The sequence below is a fragment of the Hevea brasiliensis genome, chromosome 14, assembly GCF_030052815.1.
Source record: "Hevea brasiliensis isolate MT/VB/25A 57/8 chromosome 14, ASM3005281v1, whole genome shotgun sequence".
NCBI lineage: Eukaryota > Viridiplantae > Streptophyta > Magnoliopsida > Malpighiales > Euphorbiaceae > Hevea > Hevea brasiliensis.
Window position 1 is genome coordinate 6,622,565 of NC_079506.1, and position 21,301 is coordinate 6,643,865.

Consider the following 21,301-nt stretch of genomic DNA (forward strand, 5'->3'; position numbering starts at 1 on the left):
AAATGCATAACACCATTCTGAAATTGATTCATTCCGCAAATTTCCAAATTAACATGAGTGAAACTATTGAATAACCCCAATTAATTTCATAAATGAAGTGAAGGATTTCTACTTGTTGTATGGATCAATTTATTGGTTTTTTACATGCAGCAGAATTGTAATTTAAAGAAACTAAACCCTTAAATGGCGATGGTTCCTGCAATGCGTAGCAGCTTTTATTGCCAAATATAATACCTTTTCAACGGTTTTGTCCACAAGCAAGAAGTAGGCATGGCTCCAAGATCCTCTGATTGCCAAAACAAGAAAAGGTACTAAAATACCTGCTGCAAGTCCCATTCCAATGCTCAAGTAAAACCACTTGTCAATGAAGCCATTGTTACTGTCATTCTTATTAGGTCTCCTCGTTTTGTTATCCGAGTTGGTGCTGTACAGTTGACATCAAGTGGAGCTCCACATAGAGCAGGATTTCCAGTAAAAGATGGTGGATCAAAAGTTGTTATCTGCCCTTTGTAAGGGATTTTGCCAGGTAAATTATTGTTGGATAAGTTCAGGTACCCCAAAAAAGACAATGAAGATATGCTGGGAGGAATTGGACATGAAAGCTTACTGCTTGAGAGATCAAGAGACAACAACTGTTTCAATTTTGAGACGCTTTCAGGAATTTGACCAGTGAAATGGTTCCCTGACAAGTTCAAAACCATTAGACCTGCAAGTTTCATCAGTTCTTCAGGAATCTTTCCGTCTAAATTGTTTCGAGAAAGGTCTACGCCAGTCAGAATGGACAGAGTCTTGGTAAATGTTTGAAACTGGTTTTTTTAACTTCGCATTGAAGCTTTCTTCATAATAATGCCTAGCGCTCATTCCATAAAATAGGTAATGATTTACCCGCTGAACTTGTGCCATTAGTATAAGATTGATAAAGCTTTCTGGAATAGTGCCTTTTAACTCATTTTCTGCCAGGTCCAGAATTTGCAGCGAACTTAAATTTGAAAGCTCCGGGGGAGTTTCACCAGATAAGGTATTTGACCTCAAGCTAAGTATTCTAAGATTCGGGAAAACGTTGCCGGTCCAAGGTGGGATATTTCCAGCCAAGGTCCAGAGTTTCCAAACTCGACCAATTATGGAGAAATGATGGCATTTCACTTGAGAATTTGTTGTTGCTGAGGTGAAGTGTTTGAAGCATATTTAGCTGACTCAAAGATCCTGGAATCTAGCGGGACAAGTTGTTTTGTTGAAGATCTAGAACCTGTAGAGAAGAACAATTTCCTAAATTGGATGGAATGCTTCCTGTTAACAGTTTCTTGAAAAATCAATTACTTGAGCTGACATCATATCCCCTAGAGAGATTGGAATCACACCTGTCATTTGATTCCCTGAAAGAGATAAGAATCTAGTTGTTAAGATTTCACCCAATCTATTCGGGATAGGACCAGAAAATTGATTATTTGAAAGATCTAGCAACCATAGGGGTGCACTAGGAAGAGGAATGTGCCCTTCAGAGAGGTTGGAGCTCAAATCTAAAACATCGGCAGATAATTTTAATGGATTTGGTAATCTACCTTGTAATTGGTTGAAGAAGCATTTAAGTCCTTCAGATTAGCAGACATAGTCCAAAAACAATCGGGCACAATTCCTGAAGTACTGGCGTTTGAGAAATGTAGATAAATGATGTCGCTTTGAGATTTAAGCCACACAGGAAATGAACAGTTTGGAAAGCAAGAACTAATGTAAAGAGACTCCAGCTGAAATGGAGGAATCCAAAAGGAAGTGACATTGAAAATGAAAGAGTTTCCAGACAAATCCAAGGTTTTCAATTTGCTTAGCTCTGAAAAATGTGCTTCAGAAATTATTCCTGTCAAGTGATTGTTTGAAACATCCAGTAGATACAGCTCAGAAAAGTGCTGTAAACTATCAGGGAGGGTACCATTTAGTTCATTTTCAGAAAGCCAGAGTACAACTAGTTTTTTCAAATTGCCTAAAGGAAGGATTGGGCGAAGTGAGTTGTACTCCAAATCAAGAACAGCAAGATTTTTAAGGCTACTGAGCTAATTTGGCAATTGACCAACCAACTGGTTTGAACTCAGCACTAAGACTTTTCAGAAGTGCAGTTTACTGTTCCTTCAAGGAATTCAGGTATCTTTCCAGTAAGGTTATTAAACCTCAAGGAAAGATATTTCAGGTTGCAAAGTTTGCCAATTGAACTTGGAATCCTTCCCTGGATGTCATTCCAAAAAAGACTGAGATAAGTAAGAGATGTCATGTTTCAAAGGGAGGCAGGGAGTTTTCCATATAAACGATTGAACGATAAATCAAGAACTTCTATCTTCTTCCACATTCTAGTAAATATTTTAGAACAATGTGCTTTGTTGAAAGTATTCACAAGTTTCAGGAATCGCAAATTGGGTAATTCACTAAAAACGTGTGGAAATCTCCCAACATTCAAGCCGCTAAAGCTCACATCAATGGAAACCAGGCTACTGATGTTCGCAAGCCAGGCTGGGAACCTTGAGTTGAATCTGTTAAAACTGAGGTCTACGACTGCAAGTGAAGTAAAATTAACAGAGATAGGAGATGAAATGGATCCAGTTAAGAGACAAGAACATAAGTGCAACTCAGTTAAATGGGGAAGCTTGTTCAATTGCCCAACCCAGTTTGATCTTATAACTGATAAGTTAACTCCACTCATTGCCAAATATTTCAGGGAGACAAGACCAGTCGCCCAATCAAGATTTTCAGCACTTAAAACATGTAAGTCATAATCAGTGACATCAAGATACTGCAATACTCCACTAAACCCAGCATTTGATAGGTTTAGATATTGCAAGTTCTGCCAAGAGTCAAAGAAACTGGGAATGGGGATGCCACTAAAGGTGTTGAAACTCAAGTCTAGATATCTCAAAGACTTGAGTGCTGTTAATGAAGGCCTAAGCTCCCCACTCAGGTTCCAGAATCCATACCTGTCACTGGCAGAAGAATCAGAAGGAAGTGGGTTTTGGAGATCCATTTTGCCAACATTTGGTGGATGTGGATTGTGGAGATCCATTTTGCCAGCATTTGGTGGATGTGGATTGTGGAGATTCATTTTGCCAACATTTGGTGATAATTCTCAAAATGATAATATATATATATATAATTTGTAGAATGTTATTTCAAACCAACTCTAAAAACTCTTAATAAGTAAAATGATGTTATTTAATATTTACAGTTCACCAATAACTTATGTTAAAATTAAATATAAATTTTTTTATTTTAAATATTAGTATCAAACATTGCATGAGATTAAAACTAATTAACAATTTATTAGCTGAAATCAGTTCAAAATTGAAGAGAGTCAGACTGTGATTCTTCCCTCATTGAATATAAAATGAAATTGTTCAGCTCAGTCTTGTTTGATTTTGAAAAATTATTAGAATCAAACCCCTTAAATGGATTTAAAATTGGAAATAGAACCACCATTAAAATTGATGTGAAAATGAATTGAAAGCACGAAAAATCAAATTACTAGGAAACTGAAAAATGAATTAATCCAATTTAAATTCATTTCTAATCACAAATCGAAACCGATCTGTTGCCAGGCTACTTCATCTTCCAACGCTACAGTAGCAAACCTTAACAGACGATTGCTTACTTTCCAAAACCATTGTATTCACGTAACTTTGACAAAAGCATTTGCAAAATAGAAACTAGTTAAGATAACCTTAATTAAATAAGTGAAAAAATTATAGTTAAAATTTATCTTTCGACATCCACTACATTAGGTGGGATGTGTTTTAAATTTTTTACATTTACATCGAATCCATTAATTAATTATTGCATAAAAAGGGTAATAATACATTGAAGGATAAAAGAAGAAGACAAAATAATTATACGGGATAGAAAAGTGTTGCTAATTGGTGGGGTTCAAACCTGAAAATACTTCACTTTTATCAATGGGAAACGGAAGAAAAGCACGTCATATCTTCCATCAAAATGACTGTAAGAGTTAAGATTCAAATTCCCGTCATTAAAGTTGAAAGTGAAGAACACGCTATATCCTTCACCACATATTAATCCTCAAATTCCAATGTTCAGAAACCATAAAACTGTTTGTAGTCAGCTATACAGAATTAAAAATTGCTTAAATTGGTTCCAGTTTTCCCTTTAAATATCATGAGACTGAAACTTATCCTTTGCACTTTTCATAACAAACTTTCTTGAAAATTAGTCTAAATTCTCTGCTACTAAACAGGCATTGAGTTTTGATCTATGGAAACCTTTCCATTTCTTTGGATTATCTGTCTCTTATCTGGAGAATTATTTTGTGGTGGAGTAGCTCATTTGGCGCACTGCAATGCAGCTGATAGGAAGGCTCTTCTTGACCTTAAAAGGGGTCTTAATGATTCTTGGAACCGGCTCTCCTCATGGCATGGAACCAATTGCTGTAAATGGTCAGGAATAGCTTGTGACAATACAACTGGTGCTATTCTCGCAGTTGATCTCCCAAATTCATCAGGTCTTCAGCCATTAGGTGGGGAGATAAGACCTTCACTGGCAAAACTTAAGTCCTTGAAACATCTGGATTTAAGTGGGAACGAATTCAGAGGTAAAATTCCTCATTTCTTGTTCTCTTTGGTGAACTTGCAATATCTAAACCTGTCATTTGCTGGGTTTAGTGGGGCAATTCCTCCAAATCTTGGAAACATCTCTAGCTTGCAGCTTCTTGATGTCTCTTCAGTTAGTTTAAATGTTGATAATCTTGAATGGGTGAGTTGTCTTCTATCGCTGAAATATTTGGCAATGAATTATGTAGACCTTTCAAAGGTAGGACGAGAATGGATTGAGCCATTAAACAAGCTTCCACTTTTATCTGAGTTGCACTTAGAATTTTGTGGTTTATCCAGTTTCATCTATTCTCTTCCTTCCGTTAATTTTACTTCTCTTAAAGTGTTAAACCTTCAAGGCAGCTTCTTCCAGGCCAAGTTGCCGACTTGGTTTGTGAACATTAGCAGCCTCATATCTGTTGACATCGAAAATGGCGGCTTGACTGGAAGGATTCCGCTTGGTTTTGGCGAATTGCCAAATTTGCAGTCCTTGAAGCTTAGTTATAATATGAAACTCTCAGCCAGCTCCTTCCAACTGTTTACAAGAAGCTGGAAAAAGATACGAGTTCTCGACTTAAGTATCAATGTACTACATGGTAGACTTCCTGCTCATCTTGGAAATATGACATCTCTCATTTATTTTGATTTACACAACAATAATATTGAGGGTGGTATTCCAAGCTCCATTGGTAATCTTTCTAACTTGCAGTATATTGACTTGTCATTGAATAAACTGACAGGAAGTTTACCAGATTCAATTGGCCAGCTCAAGAATCTTGTTGAACTTCGGTTGAACAATAACTTGCTTCAAGGTTCCATCCCTGATTCTATTGGAAATTTACAGCGTTTAGCTACCCTCACGCTTTCATCAAATAAGCTAAATGGTACTCTGCCTGATAGCATTGGGCTGCTCTCTGAGTTGTCTTCCCTTGATGTTTCTCTCAATAAATTGACAGGTATTATTTCAGAAGCACATTTTCATAGGTTGAGGAAACTGGTGGAAATTATTTTATCAGCAAATTCATTCATTTTAAATGTCAGCTCCAATTGGGTCCCTCCTTTCCAAGTCATTGTCTTGCATATGGGTTCATGCCATCTAGGTCCATCCTTCCCCTCTTGGCTTAGATCTCAAAAACAGGTCAAAGTTTTAGATTTCTCAGGGGCTGGTATTTCAGATTCTATCCCAAATTGGTTCTGGGACATGACTAGCATTCTAGCCCGTTTGAATGTTTCTTTCAATAGTTTAGAGGGTCATACACCAAATTCATTCAATATAACTCCTTATGCAGGGGTTGATATGAGCTCCAACCAATTCAAAGGACCCATTCCTCTTCTAAATGTCTTGTTACTAGATCTTTCTAATAACCAGTTTTCTGGTAGTATACCGGAAAATATTGGTCAAGCCATGTCATCGTTAACATTTCTTTCACTTTCTGGTAACAAGTTGTCCGGTGCAATCCCAACCTCAATAGGACAGATGTCAGTACTCGATGTCTTTGATCTCTCATACAATAACTTGGCAGGAAGCATTCCCTCAAGCATAGGAAATTGTTCTTCCCTCACTGTTCTAGACCTTCAAAATAACAATTTGTCTGGTGGGATTCCAAAATCTATGGGTCAGCTAACTGGGCTTCAAACACTTCACCTGAGCAATAACCAATTCTCAGGAGAAATCCCATCATCTCTTCAGAATTTGTCAAAGTTGGAAACTTTAGATTTTGGAAACAATATGTTAACAGGGAATTTAGGAAGTTGGTTTGTAGAAGCGTTTCCGCATCTCAGGATACTAAGCTTGAGGTGTAATAACTTTTATGGAAAACTTCCCTTGGCGCTTTCAAATTTGAGTTCCTTGCAAATTTTGGACCTGGCAGAAAACAAGTTCAATGGTTCCATTCCTGCTTCCTTCGGCGATCTTAAGGCCATGGGTCAAGAGCAAACGGTTGGAGATTATTTGCGTTATGGAACTATTGATGAGAATCACTATTACCAAGAAAACATTCGTGTGGTCATGAATGGCCTTGAACTGCAGTACACCAAAACTCTTTTCCTTCTAACCAGCATTGATCTTTCCGGAAACCATTTCTATGGAGCGCTACCTGAAGAAATAACAAAATTAGTTGGTTTGGAGACATTGAACCTGTCAAGAAACCACATAAGTGGCCAGATTCCTAAGAGCATTTCAGAAATGCGTCAGCTATTATCTCTTGATCTCTCAGGCAATATGCTTTCAGGTCCTATTCCACAAAGTATATCTTCATTGACATTTCTAGCGAATTTGAATGTGTCAAACAATGACTTGTCAGGTATGATACCTTCTGCAAATCAGATGTCAACTTTTAATGCATCCTCTTTCGCTGGGAACCCTGGTCTATGCGGAGATCCTCTTGCGGTGAAGTGTCCTAACGATTCAAACAATGGAGGTGACAATTATCCAGATGGTGGGGGAAAAGCTGATCAGGCTGACAATGGCAATGGCTTCATTGATAAATGGTTTTACATGAGCGTTGGGATGGGATTTGCAGTAGGTTTATTGATTCCTTATTTAGTTTTTGCAATGAAAAGGTCTTGGGGTGGAGTATACTTTGCATTTGTGGATGGAACTGCTTATAGATTGTCAAGTGAGAAAATGAAAGCAGCTATGAGAAGAAGAAATCGGAGCACACGCTGACGTTTTTTTTTTTTTCTTTTGTAAGTCTTAAATTTCTTGTACAATCTAGTGAAGTTATTCAGCAAGTGTCGAATGTAAAACTTGCTTGAACTTGGAGAAAGGGAAGTTTGAGAATAAACCTTTTGTTATTTCAGCTTACCTGCATGTTCTCTTCTGATAAATTAATGTGAAAATGAACATAGAATTTCTTGTTCCAGCATTATACCTGCAAGAAATCTACTAAGGGAGTTTGTCTTGGGAAGGAATGTAAATAAATTGGCCTTGAGTTATTTTTTTTATAGGTAACATGTTTTTTTTTAATTTAATTAAAATTTTTTAAAAAGTTTACTTTTTTTTTTTTTAAGTTTAATAAGTATGGAAGAAAATATAGTTGGTATATATGATGACAAATTTAATGTTTATTTTATTTATAAATAATTAATATTTAAGAATATTTCTTTGATTATTTATATTAAAGTGATTAATCATTTTAACAGTCTTAAAATACATATATTCAAAATACAAATGAAGTCTTAACTCTTGAAAATGTCGTAATACATTTAAGAAATTATTCTATTAAACATATTCTCTCTAAAAAATTAATTAATTAAATTAAATTACTACATAGATAAAAATAACCATATATAGTCCAAATCACTCATCTTCTTAGAACCGCAATCAAAGGAACAATTATGGAATGAGTACGACAATTATGGACTGCATTAAACGTATAATAATTATTTTATGAAATAAATAGTTAATTCCATCCATTATCAAACCTTAGAACACGATACTTTTAAATGGAGACTCACAAAAATCATATAAATTAATTAATATTGGTTTCATGATTAAAAGCATTAATTATCAAAATATTTAAAAATTAATTACTTACTTTACATTGAAATGTCAATTTTATAATAAAAATAATAATTTAGAATTATTATAATAAATAGAAAATAAAACTTTTGACTCTATAGAGTAAAATAAATATCAATATTTAATCTATTTTCATAATTAATGGTAAATTAATTTTAATTTTATAAAAATTATTATTTTCAAAATTTTTAAAATTTTAAAGACAAATTAATAAAATTAATCACTAAAATTAATATTTTAATAATTTAAATAAATATAAATCATTAAAATTGCAATTTTTTTAAGGGAGCCCAACTTAACATATTTAATTTTTTTAAAAAATTAAGATAAATTATTAAATACTCTCAATATATATATGCGCCATCATTCACAGATAGGTGAGTTTCACAAAATTAAATTTAAAAAACAGTTAATTTTTTATTTATAAATGATGGATACATTATCTTTTAGTGCACAATACACTCAATAATTCGTCCAAAATCAACATCGATCCGCTCCTGATAGCACGCCGCTTTTTATCAATAAGGGAGTGAAGAAATCATTTGTACAATTAAAAATTATGAAGTTTGTTTCCAATTTTCTATTTAAACACCTCGAAGGATGAGTTTTCTTTTATCAGTTTCCCTGAAAATTTTCTTAAACACCAACCCCAACTCCCTGCCACTGAACAAAGCCTTCCTTCTTTGGTCTATGGAGACCTTTCCGCTTTTTTGGATTCTACTGTTCCTTTGTTTGATAACTGGAGGATATGTTTGGGGTGCATATGCCCTATTTGTAAACTGCAATCCCACAGATAGAGAAACTCTTCTTGACTTCACAAATGGTCTTGAATATCCTGAATACCAGCTCTCCAGAGGGCAGGGCAGCAATTGCTGCAAGTGGCAGGGCGTAGCTTGTCACCATAATACTGGAGCTGTTGTTACAATTGTTCTCTACGACTAGCATGGATTTGCGGGTCTAAAAGGGGAGATTAGACCTTCACTCATAAAACTCTAAGTCCTTAAGACATCTGGACTTGAGTTTTAACTCATTTAATGGTAGAATTCCAGATTTCTTGTCCATAAACTCATCATTATAAACTTAAACTATACTATCCATAAACTCACCAATTTGTTGAGCAATGTGAAAGCGTGTAAATTGCAAATAAATAGAGTAAACAAAAAGGCTATCAATATTTATATGGTTCACCCTCTCAATATAGAGTTACATCCACAAGCATGTCATCTTCCACAATCAACAATAATAAATCATCATTATAAGTTCAAATTATACTACCCATAAATCTAGTTACACTCAAGAGATCCCATTACAAACTGCTTATAGTAATTATATTAGTTAGTCCTCTCAGTCTCCTCTAAACATAACCCAATATGTTTACTATTATATTTGCTACACCACAAAGGTATCTTCAACTACATAGGCAAGAGCCATCTCATCAATGGACAAGAATCCCTTACTCTTGAATTCTATATCCTTTCTCCACTTTAGGTTGAAGTCGCTCTCCACTACAATAGACAAGTACCCCTCATCAATGGGTAGAGCTAAATCTTCAACAATTGGCAAAGCCCTCTTCATGGGCAAAGTTACTCCCTATGAGCGAAGCTACTCTTCTTGGACAAAGCCAAATAAACTTTCTACCTTTCTCCTATTTGCAATGTTAATTTCCTCAATCCTAATTTGATTAGGAGTCCCACTCAATTTAGGAATAATACTAAAATAAGAATACTACTCTATATAGAAAAAGGTCTCTCTCCAAATCCCACTAGGCTTTTGAGTCATAATTCTAATAGTAACGAATCATGTAGACCTTTCAAATTTTGGAGTAGGATGAATTGAGCCATTAAATAAGCTTCCATCTTTGGTAGAGTTGCGTTTATCTTCCTATGGTTTATCTAATTTTATCTATTCACTTCCTTTTGTTAATTTTACTTCACTTGTTGTCTTGCAGATCATAGGTAACAACTTCAATACAAAGTTACCAAGTTGGATTGTGAATATTAGTTGCCTTATTTCTTTGGATGTTAGTGCAAGTAGCTTGTTTAATTTGGAGGGATTCCACTTGGTTTCAGTGAACTTCCAGATTTATAGTAACTGGAAGTTTATGGTATCAAAATCTCAAAGCGAGCTACACACAACTATTTAGGAGGAGCTGGAAAAAGATCGAAGATCTTAATTTGTCAGGCTAGAAGTTACATGGAAGACTTCCTAATTCCCTTGGAAATATGATTTCTCTCATTTATCTTGATTTATCCAAGATTACTGTTGAGGTTGGGATTCCAAGCTTTATTGGTAAGCTTCGCAACTTGCAATATATAGATTTGTGAAATAATAACATGACTAGAGGTTTACAAGAATTTCTCCAAGGAATAGAAAACTACCCTTCTAAGAGTCATTTGCCAAGTTTGTAGGCTGCCATTTCCTATAACAACCTGTTTAACTGGGAAGTTACCAAATTGGATGGGCTATCTTGAAAATCTTGCTGAACTCAATTTGGGTAATAACTTGCTTCAAGGTTCCATTCGCAATTTTTTGGGAAATTTGAAGCATTTATCTGTACTCATTCTTGCGTCCAATAAGCTAAATGGCAGTCTCCCAAATAGCTTAGGACTGTTCTCTGCATTGGCTCAACTTGATGTTTTTACTAATCAACTAACTGGTGTTATCACACAGGCACATTTTTTGAGGCTAAGTAAATTGAAGGTCTTGGTTTTGTCAGAAAACTCATTCATCTCAAATGTTAGTTCCACTTGGGTCCCTCCATTTAAGATCAGGTCTTTGGGTATGGGTTCATGCAATCTAGGTCCTTTTTTTCCTGCTTGGCTTAAATCTCAGAAAGAGATGGAGTCTCTAGATTTCTCAAACAATAATTTTTCAGGTTCAATTCCAAAGTGGTTCTAAGACATATCAAGCAATTTAAAATCAATGAATCTTTCTTTCAATCACTTGAAGGGTCATTTACCAAATCCTTAAAGTATTTCTTCTAAAGCAACTAGTGTTGATTTAAGCTCCAACCTCTTTCAAGGATCCATTCCTCTTTCAGAGAGCAGCATAGGCATACTTTATCTTTCCAATAACTAATTCTCCAGTCCTATCCTAGAAAATATTGGTGAAATGATGATAAATTTATGAATCCTCTATCTTTCCGATAACCAGCTGACCGGTGGAGTCCCAAGTTTTATTGAACATATGAACCATGCTAAAATCATTGATCTTTAAAGGAAAATTTTAACGGGAACAATTCCTTCAATTTTGGGGACTTGTTCTAATCTCATAGTTTTGTCGAGTGAGATTCCAACATCCCTAAGTCATTTAGTGAATCTCTGAACACTTCACCTTAATAATAACTAATTTCAATCTGTCGAGCCCGATCAACTACCACATCAAATGGCTGATCTAACAACATAGTCAAGTTTGCATACTTTCTATCTAGCCCCTTCAGGAATCTTTTCACTTTCATGCTTTCTGTGGCTACTGTAGTAGGGGCATACCTACTCAACTCCAAAAACTTAGAGGCATATTTATCCACTGATCTACTATTTTGTCCTAAAGCCTCAAAATCCCACTGTTTCTGATCTCTGAAACTCTCTGACATGAACTTATTTATGAATAGTTCCACAAACTATACCTAGGATAACCTCTCAATATAAGGGAGCATATAATACGTCATCCACTGTCTGGGCACAAGTCCCATCACATGCTATACACACTCTATTAGTCTCCTGTCAATCAACTACAGCTTCATTCTTGCCTATTTGCAAGCGTCTAGAAACTAATATGTATCATTTATAGTATCATATATGCCAATCACCAACTTCTTGAAATTTATTATTTGCTTATAAGGTTCCCCTCTCTGCATTGGGGGCTATTGCTGTTGTGGAGGGCAGACCATATACAGCGCCATCATATCAATGGTCCTCTGTAGACCAGCTAGAGTGGCTGCCATTGGATCCATAGGACCTTGGGCTATAAAGGATTGTTTCTGTACTTGTGGCTGCTGCTCTTTCACTTAAGCAGTTCTAGGTCTCCTTCCCTATCTGCTTAGGGCAGGCGCCCTTATCTTGTGCTGATACTTCATCCTGCCCTTCCCGCTTTGGCATCATGGTAGCTCTACTACCTCAATGCATTTTTCTGAAATTTAGCAGCAATAGCTCACAAAATCCAAAACAATGCACTAAGCATCTCTACAAACTCATAATTACATACAAGTATATAAAGCAGAAACTAGATGCAAGGATGACAATGCAAGGACAAATATGGATCCTATACTCTGCATGTGAACCCCTAACGAGACTCTTCTTAATCCTTAGACATATACTTCCCATGAATCTGGAGCCTAAGCTCTGATATTAACTTTGTCACAACCCAAATTAAAGGTCGAACTGGCACAAGGACTTGGATCTGCATGAGCCTCCCAAAGTTCATAGTAAGCCTAACTGTTTTAGCCCAATCATAAAGTCCATACTCTAAGTCCTAATTCAAGAAACTAATTCAATAGAGTCCGGCCATAACTTGGACTATCTAATGGGGAGTTCTTAACTCACCCGACCTATAATCACAAAATATATCCATTTGGGGAGCTCAGCTCACCCTCATAATACTCAACATAGCAATTTAATTAAATGGGAGCTCAGCTCCCTCATCTAAGATAAATACCCATTCCATATATCCATACATGTAAAAAAATTAGGTTTACAATTTCAAAAATAAATAAACTATTACGGTCCCAAACTAATTAAAATACTTCTAACACGTGCGGAGTTTTAGATTTGTAATCAATACTATATAATACTGATATTTGCTGCTAATTGACCTATGAGGAAGGAAGCAGGTTAATTACAAAACGAATTCTCCTATATCTTAAAAAAAAGGGTGAACAGGAGTGAACGTTTGACTCATAGAGTAAGATATTAATTTTAAATACAATTTCTATAACTATCTAAGGCTAATGCATCCCTAAGGATGAAATGTAGCATATATCAACACATTTAACCAAGTTCAAACAATATTCACAAAATGAATAATTTGGAGCACTTACACATTCGTGTATCATATCAATAATATATATATATATATATATATATATATATATATATATATAGGAGTTTATTCCCTACACAGCTCTCTTAATTCCAACCGCTACCAGCGAGATCTACTCAAGCCAGACTTTCTCGTAATAATCCAAATACGAGAGTCAGCGAGATCAACTCAAAGCCATACTCACCCAACTTATCACAAAAAGGATCAGGCTTCAAGCGAGACTAGCTCAAGCCAATCTACCCGTCCTACCCATATCTAGTACCATACATCATGCATGCCGACACACGCACACAGCTCCAAATTACTCTAAGGCGACACCCACATCAATTTCATCAAATAATAATGCAACACAAAGCGTGCCTATAATAGCTATATACATATAATTATAAGTGAATGCATGAGCATGCCTTGTATGTATAATAATATTGAAATTCTAAATAAAATCAATATCTACTCATAGTACACCAGAAGTCACTGTGGCGGCTGAGTGGAGAAGGATAGCTGACCCTGATCACCTAAATAATTACATTATAAATTTATCAGCACTAACTCAAAATAAGAATTTAAAGAGTTAAAAAACACCTTAATTTATGCCAGAAATTCAGTAGAGTTTTCCCTGTACCTAGGACCTATCCAACCTGCAAGATAGCTCAAATTACATTTCTAAAGTCACAAGTCTCAAATTCACATCTCAACAACATCATTTGGCCCCTCCTGGGCCCTCCAGACTAGTCAAAACTCATATACTCAAAAAAATTTAATTATAGTCCCTAAAATTGACATTCTGCAAAAAAAAATTCAAACGAGCTCTAAAACTTCTAAAATTTTGCCCTGCGGTCCTTAAAAATGTTATAAGGCTATTGCAAAAAAAATTATAATTTTCTAGTCACCCACGAATATTTTATGGATTTTATTCTAAATTCAGTATTAGGCAAAAATGAACAACAAGAAGTTTGGATTTACTTACGCCAATTTTAATGCTTGAAATGCATCCGAGGCATCTAAAAATGATGGCGGGGACTATAATTTTGACCCGTTTCAGAAATGGCTCCAGCAGCTCGCTTGTCCAGCCCCAAAATGTAGATCTGGTCATTGGTTACATTTCCACGAAATGAAGGTACCTACATGAAGCCCATAATACTAGGAGTTAGAATATAATTTTTATGAAATTAAATAGGCTTGTTTAAAGCTCAGAAAAATACTACGAAGTCCATAGGACCCACTGGATTTTTGGTGTCAGAAAATTTTGAAATTTATATCATCGCAAAGCTCTCGTTGAGTAGAGCTCTGCGGTACTCTCGAAATCTCCGTGGGTTCTTGCTTTGGGAGAAATCTAGCCCAAAAGTTGAAATGGGCTAAAACTTTTCGAGCTTGAATCGGACAAACCGCTCTACAAAAATACATGTTCTTGGTGTTTTTAGAAAGTTCTCGAATTGTAGAAGGTGATTGGGACTCGACCCGGTCTGATTGGTGGCCAGAATTGCCCCAGAATCCTGGGGCGACAACCGACGGTGAGGATGGTTACTGGTGGTGCACCGGTGAGCTGGGGAGGAGAGGGAGGGGGTGGCCGGCTGTGGGGAGGAAAGAGGAGAGAAAAAATGAATAGGGAAGGGGAGGTGGTTGAGGACACCAGAGAAGGGTGAAGAAAAAGAAGAAGAGCCAGTTTGATTCGATCAGTTCGATCCGATCTAGTTCGATCCGGCCAGTTTGATTCAGGGTGTTCAAAATTGAATTTTTACTCTGTCTTGGGACCTAAAACGAGACCTAAAAATTTTGAAAAAAATTAAAAAAAAATTCAAAAAATTTGTGGAGTCCAAATATATTTTTAAATTGCCACGTGGCCTTTAAATTAATTTTTAAAAATAGATGAAATTTATTGTCTTAAGAAAATCAAACCTGATTTTAAAAATCCAAAAAATTCAAATTTAATTTCTATAATATTTAATAAAGTAAAATATTATAATTTACATATAAAATAATTATTTAAAAATTTGGGTGTTACTATATTAATTTATTTCATTTTAAAAAAATAATACCAATAGAACATATACATGATCATAAATGGCCTTGGACAGTCACACCTGTCCCTAACCAATAGAGACTAATGTAAATTGAAAAACTGATAGAATTTCTCCTAAATTTATAGCTAAAAGAAACCATGAAATCTGGTAAAATACATCTGATATATAAAATATGGCTCTGTGCCCATCAAACATATTTAAATATACATATATCCTCTCTGTGAGGATCAAAAAAAAATATTTACAGGTTAGAACTTCTAGTTGTGTTTACATATGAACAATAAATTAAATAAAATAAATATCTAAAGAAAACATATTGGCCTGACCTCCACTAGACTCTATAGCTAATGAAGTGGAAGAGAGGACAATACTGAGAGAGAGGCAGCTAGTGGTGGAGTCGGCAAAAAGAATCTGAAATATTATAAATTAAGAGAGTGAGTACAACTAATTAGTAAGCGGATAAATAAATAACAAAGGGAAACAGATAATGTTTTAGTACTTAATGGTATCAATTCTACTACGTTAGAACAGGTCTGCTGAATAAATATCATTTAATCTAAATCATGTAGCTGAGCTAAAATAAAATTCATGTCCTAACAATGTTGCTGAAATAAATATATTAAAATCATAAATTCTGCAATATCCTCATATACTCACAATATGTTTCCTGTAGATAATACAAGCATCTTAGGCGCTATAATAATAAACTCAGGCAGTATGAGAGTAATGTTGGCATCTTGGGCTCAATGATGACACTACTGGCCCAAGAGCAATAAAAATACAGGTCATACACATATGCAGAGCTACCCACAAAGGGCGAACACTTAATATACGCTCTAAAGGCGATGTGCATATCAAGTGTTGTCCCAAAGACAGTATAAATATAAGCTGAGATGAATATAATTCATCCGTCATCAAGGTGTTATCTATTTGATGCATATATTGAGTGTATTCGGCTTCAGCTGTGATTGTAAATCTCATTTTATTCAATAATAAAACATAAAAAACATAAAATTACTATTCTTTGTTCTTAGTTTCACACTTAGAACTAATATAAATACTTTATATTTAATAAAATAACAGTGTTATATATTTATCTACTCACCTGTATCGAAGACAGATTGAGTCATAGACCGCTGGAGCACCCCTAATATCTACTACAGGAATTGAGTCATCTCCTAAAGTTAAAGAAAATAAAAAATTGCATCAATAGAGGAATTTATATCCTGCGTTGAAATGGTGGAATACAAAATGCATGATTTATGTTCAAAAATTCTAAAAGAAATCCAATAGTATTCTAAAATAAACCGAATGTTTCCTCAATTTCCAACAGTTCAACAAATTCTCAACAATTTACAATACATCACAAATGAATTTAGAATGTTCATCTGTGGCCTACACAAAATAACATAACAAATTTCACATTTTCTCTATTTATTTCTCCTTCTCCATTCAACATGTTTTTTTTTCCCCTTTAGCATTTCATGCTAAAATTCCTTCCCCTTATTACATCAAAATTCTTTCTAGTTTAAATATAGTTAATATACACCAATAGTCCCTAAAATCAACCACATCATAATTAATTTCTTCATTCTCAACCTAGCATTTAGATATAAAAACTTGAATCCAATTCTTCTTCGTAGATACACCTACTTCCAATTTCACCCTTTTAAAGAGAGCACACTAGTAGGTGGGAATATTTTTCTTTTTTTTACCCTAGGAATCTATTATTCCAAAATAAAACTTTATTCACTAAGTTCATATAAAAGTTATCTTCCTCCTATTATTTTTCCATAAGAATTATCATGGAATGATGAAATAATTATTGAACTTAATAACTAAAAAGAAAAGAAGAAAGAGCTTGCCAATTGAAAGCAATCACTAGCTCTTTCAAGTGGGAAATGAGTTTTAGATTAGTGTTTTTGTTCAAATTTGAGTTTAGCTAATACTTGAGTGAGTTTATGGGTTGATTTTTGTTGCACTCATCTCATACAAGCATTTTAGGGTAGTTTTGCATCCATTTTGCCCTTATATTTTAGTATATTTTATGTTTTTAGCTTTATTTTAGTTTATTTGTTAACTTTAGATACTTTATATTTGATTTTTATAATTTTATTATTTTTGATGGGTTTTTATGGCAAATTGAGGATCAATGAGTGCATTAGAAAGTGATTTGAAGAAATTTAGAGTTCCTTAAGCATGGAGAAAAGTTGAAGAAATCAAGCCTTGAAAGAGTAAGTTAGCCAAAATTTGCTTAAGACTTTGCTTATGATGTTGCTTAGGGTATGTCATATTGCTTAACCTTAAGCCTGTTCAAGTTGAAAGTCAAGCACGGCTTAAATCTTACATATTCAAGCTTTCACTTCAAAACCTGCCGAGAATTGCTTAAGATCCTGCTTAAGATCCTACTTAGGATAAGCGGCAGTGCTTAAGGTGCAGCACAAGTCAAGCTGAAAGTCAAGGAAAAGCTCATTTTACTCCAAGTCTGCCGAGATTTACTGAGGGTCTGCTTAATCTTAAGCAGGCAGTGCAATCACAGGCTGAAATTTGCTGAAGAAGCTGCTTAGCGTAAGTAGTACTCTAAACAGACTGCCCAAAATGTGAATGACTCTGCTGACTTGGATATTTCTACACCTCATTTTCTATCTACTCCTTGGCTCTTATTCACTTTTAGGGCAACTTTTTGGGACCATATAAAAGCATCATTTTCTAGTTTTTACTGCAAGAAGAAACAATAAGAAATTAAAGGAAAGAAAAATTACAAATATAGAGAGGAGGAGGACGCCATTATTTTCTGAGAAAGAGCAGCTGCTGCAACCATCTCTAGAAGCTCCAGAAATCAGAGTTTTGAGTTCTTCTACTTGGGTTTTTCTATTTTTAGTCCTCTTATCATGTTTTTCTTTACTTTTCCATCAATTTCTCTTATAAATACCAACATGAGTGAGTAAACTCTTTAGATTTCAGAGTTAAGAAATATGTTTTAGATTAATTTGTGGATATGGACTGGTTATTTCCATATTTTATATATATGTGAGTTTTGATTCCTTCCTTGTGTCCTTGATTTACTTGCCTAATGTTGGTACCCATTGGGTATTGTGTTAATCTTTGATTGAAGGACCGCAAGGTGAAGGTCATTGATAGATAATCAAGGATTGGAACTTAAAATTACCTAAATTTACAAATAAACTAGGGTTTTAAGAGGAATTAATGATTGGTTACAAAACTTAATAGGTTTTAAATTAAACAAATATTGTACCAAAGTAGGTTTGGTTATTTTAAAACACACTTTGGTTTGCTTGAAAAAGATATCAAAGGAATTTAGAATCAATCACCTTTAAACTCTATTTTCCCTTAAAATTGGAATACCCATGATAAATCCCAATTAATTTATGCATAAACCCCCAACTCTGGAATCATTTTCATCACAATTAGACTTTGATTTAAATTACCCGTTATTAATTTAGTTCAATTGCATCTAGATTTAGAATTTAATTGCTTGCCCTTTACCCATTCCAATTAGATTAATCAATTTACTTTGCTTATTTACATTTACCATTTATTCATTAATCATTAGCCCAAATAATCGCTTCACTCATAGTTTGGTACTCAAATAGCAAATCCTCATGGGAATGATACTTTACTTATCACTCTATTACTTGAGACGACCCGTATACTTGCGAAAATTTGCACCAAGTTTTTGGCGCCGTTGCCGGGGATTTGATTTTTGTTTGATATTGAATGATTGTTTATTTGGTTAATTTGGGCATTTTATTTTATTTTTAATTTCTTTTACCATTTTACTTTGAGAATTTATTTATTTTGTTTTTCAGGTACTTTATTTTATGAGAAGGACAAAAAGTGAAGAAATCAATTTATTCTTTGATCCATAAATAGAAAAGATTGCAAGAGCTTTAAGAGCAAAATCTAAAAGGAGAAAAGATAAATTTAAAGTTCAACAATAACAAGAAAGAGCACAAGAGCAAGAGCTGCTACAAGAAGAAATGGCCAACAACAATAACAACCATTCTGTGAAGGATCATGCCTATCCTAACATTGGGGATTTCATGCCAAGTATCACAAGACCAAGAGTAGAAGCTAATAATTTTGAACTGAAGCCTGCACTCTGTCAGATGGGACAACAATCACAATTTGGGGGAAGTCCAAGTGAAAGTCCACATGTTCATCTAGCACACTTTCTTGAGATCAGTGATATGTTGAAGATAAATGGAGTTTCTAATGATGCAATTCGACTCAGATTATTCCCTTTTTCTTTGAAGGACCGAGCTAGAGAGTGGTTACATTCTTTGCCATCGGGTTCTATCACAACATGGGATGAACTTTCTCAAGCATTTTAAGCTCAATATTTTCCACCAAGCAAAACAGCTAAGCTAAGAAATGAGCTGACTTCTTTCAAACCTAGAGATGATGAGAGCTTGTATGAAGCATGGGAGAGGTACAAGGATTTGCAAAGGAGATGTCCACATCATGGGATTCCTAAGTGGATGCTTGTTCAACACTTTTATAATGGAGTTTCACTAGCTATTAGAAGTACAATTGATGCATCTTCTGGAAGTGATCTTATGGAGAAATCTAAAGATGAAGCTTTTTCTTCTCTAGATAAAATTGCTTATAACAACTACCAATGGAATTGTGAGAGGAACGAGATCAAGAAACCAGCTGGTATGTTTGAGCTTGATGCCATGAATATGATTAATGCTAAGTTTGATGCTTTGACAAGGAAGATGGACAAGCTAAGCATTAAACTAGATTCTTCATTTGGAGGTTCTAGTAATTCAGTAGAAGTTGGAGCTGCAAATGTCAATTGTGCAGCTGATTTTTCTGCACTTAGTCAAGATTTTTCAAGTGAGCAAGTGGATTATGTGGTGAACTACAATCAAAGACCAGGAGGTAACCCATTTTCTGCAAATTATGATCCAGCATAGAAAAACCACCCAAATTTCTCTTGGGGAGGTAGACAAGGACAACACCAGAATTTTCAGCAACCTTCTGGGTATCAACAACATCAGAATTTTTCAGCAACCTTTTGGGTATCAACAACATCAGAATCTTCAGCAGAATAAAGGTCCTCCTCCTGGAATTCCTAAACCTCAAAATGCACCTACTCCACCACAACCACAACAACCTCTACCATAATAAGCACAACCAGACAAGACAGCTAGATTGAAAGCTATGATTGAGACTCTACTTGTGAGCCATCAAAGTCAATAAGATATGATTTCTCAATTAGCATCTAAAGTAGATCAAATGGCAACACACAACGAGATGTTAGAGAATCAAATAGCTCAACAAGCTAGCTCTTCAAACAACAAAGCATTTGGAAAGCTTCCTAACTAACTAAAAAATTCAAGGGAGCATTGCAGGGCTATTACATTGAGAAGTGGAAAAATATTGGAGAGTGGAGATAAAAAAATTGAAGAGAAAATTGAAGAAGAGAAAAAGAAAGAAGGAGATGAAAAAACTAAAGTTGAGGTTAGAATTGAAGCTGAGAAAGAGAGTTCAGTGGAAGAAAAAGGAAGTAAAGAAAGAGGGAGTAAAGAGGAAGAACCTAAATATGTAGCACCTAAAGCCTACATGCCACCCTTACCATTCCCACAAAAGTTTCAGAAAGTAAAGTTGGATAAACAATTTGGGAAGTTTTTGGAGGTATTGAAGTCTTTGCATGTGACTATTCCTTTCACTGATGCCTCAGCACAAATGCCTTCATATGCTAAATTTTTGAAGGAGAATTTGTATAACAAGGAGAAGTTAGAAGAATTTGAGACCGTAGCTCTTACAGAAGAAAGCAGTGCTATTTTGCAAAATCAGCTTCCACCCAAATTGAAAGATCCTGGTAGTTTTTCCATACCATGTCACATTGGAGATATCAGTATAGATAAACCTTTATGTGATCTTGGAGCCAGTGTTAGTCTAATGCCATTGTCTATCTATGAGAAAATGAAGATTGGAGAAATGAAGCCTACCACCATTTCACTACAGTTAGCAGATAGGTCTATTAAATTTCCAATTGGGGTGATTGAGAATGTTCCTCTGAAAGTTGAAAAATTTTTCATACCAGTAGATTTTGTAGTATTGGAGATGGAGGAGGATGTACACATTCCTATTATTCTTGGTAGACCTTT

The 21,301-nt window shown here is 34.9% G+C and overlaps 2 protein-coding genes and 1 non-coding gene across 3 annotated transcripts; 1 reads left to right on the forward strand and 2 right to left on the reverse strand.

Moving 5' to 3' along the window:
* Positions 1-344: 344 nt before the first annotated feature.
* On the reverse strand, positions 345-3,082 carry LOC110645880 (LRR receptor-like serine/threonine-protein kinase ERECTA). The gene is made up of 4 exons (XM_058134173.1): positions 2,356-3,082; positions 2,160-2,215; positions 1,560-2,045; positions 345-806 (listed from the first exon to the last, which is right to left on the reverse strand). The coding sequence occupies exons 1-4, from the start codon at positions 3,080-3,082 to the stop codon at positions 345-347; spliced, it is 1,731 nt and encodes a 576-aa protein (XP_057990156.1).
* A 1,163-nt stretch (positions 3,083-4,245) lies between these two features.
* Positions 4,246-7,248, forward strand: LOC110645877 (receptor-like protein EIX1). The gene has a single exon (XM_021799143.2). The coding sequence runs from the start codon at positions 4,246-4,248 to the stop codon at positions 7,246-7,248; it is 3,003 nt and encodes a 1,000-aa protein (XP_021654835.2).
* A 12,298-nt stretch (positions 7,249-19,546) lies between these two features.
* LOC131173742 (small nucleolar RNA R71) lies at positions 19,547-19,653 on the reverse strand. The gene has a single exon (XR_009144056.1). It is a non-coding gene; the product is annotated as a small nucleolar RNA R71 (small nucleolar RNA).
* Between the last annotated feature and the right edge of the window lie 1,648 nt (positions 19,654-21,301).

Excerpts from the sequence above, each read along its gene's own strand:
- LOC110645880 (XM_058134173.1), bottom strand. The coding sequence starts at position 3,082 with ATGAATCTCCACAATCCACATCCACCAAATGCTGGCAAAATGGATCTC. Across the intron at positions 2,216-2,355 it reads TACTTTCAACAAAGCACATT|GGAAGGATTCCAAGTTCAAT; the intron begins GTTCTAAAATAT and ends AATGACATCCAG. Across the intron at positions 2,046-2,159 it reads CTGAAATATCTTTCCTTGAG|CTCAGTAGCCTTAAAAATCT; the intron begins GTTTAATAACCT and ends TTGCCAAATTAG.
- LOC110645877 (XM_021799143.2), top strand. The coding sequence starts at position 4,246 with ATGGAAACCTTTCCATTTCTTTGGATTATCTGTCTCTTATCTGGAGAA.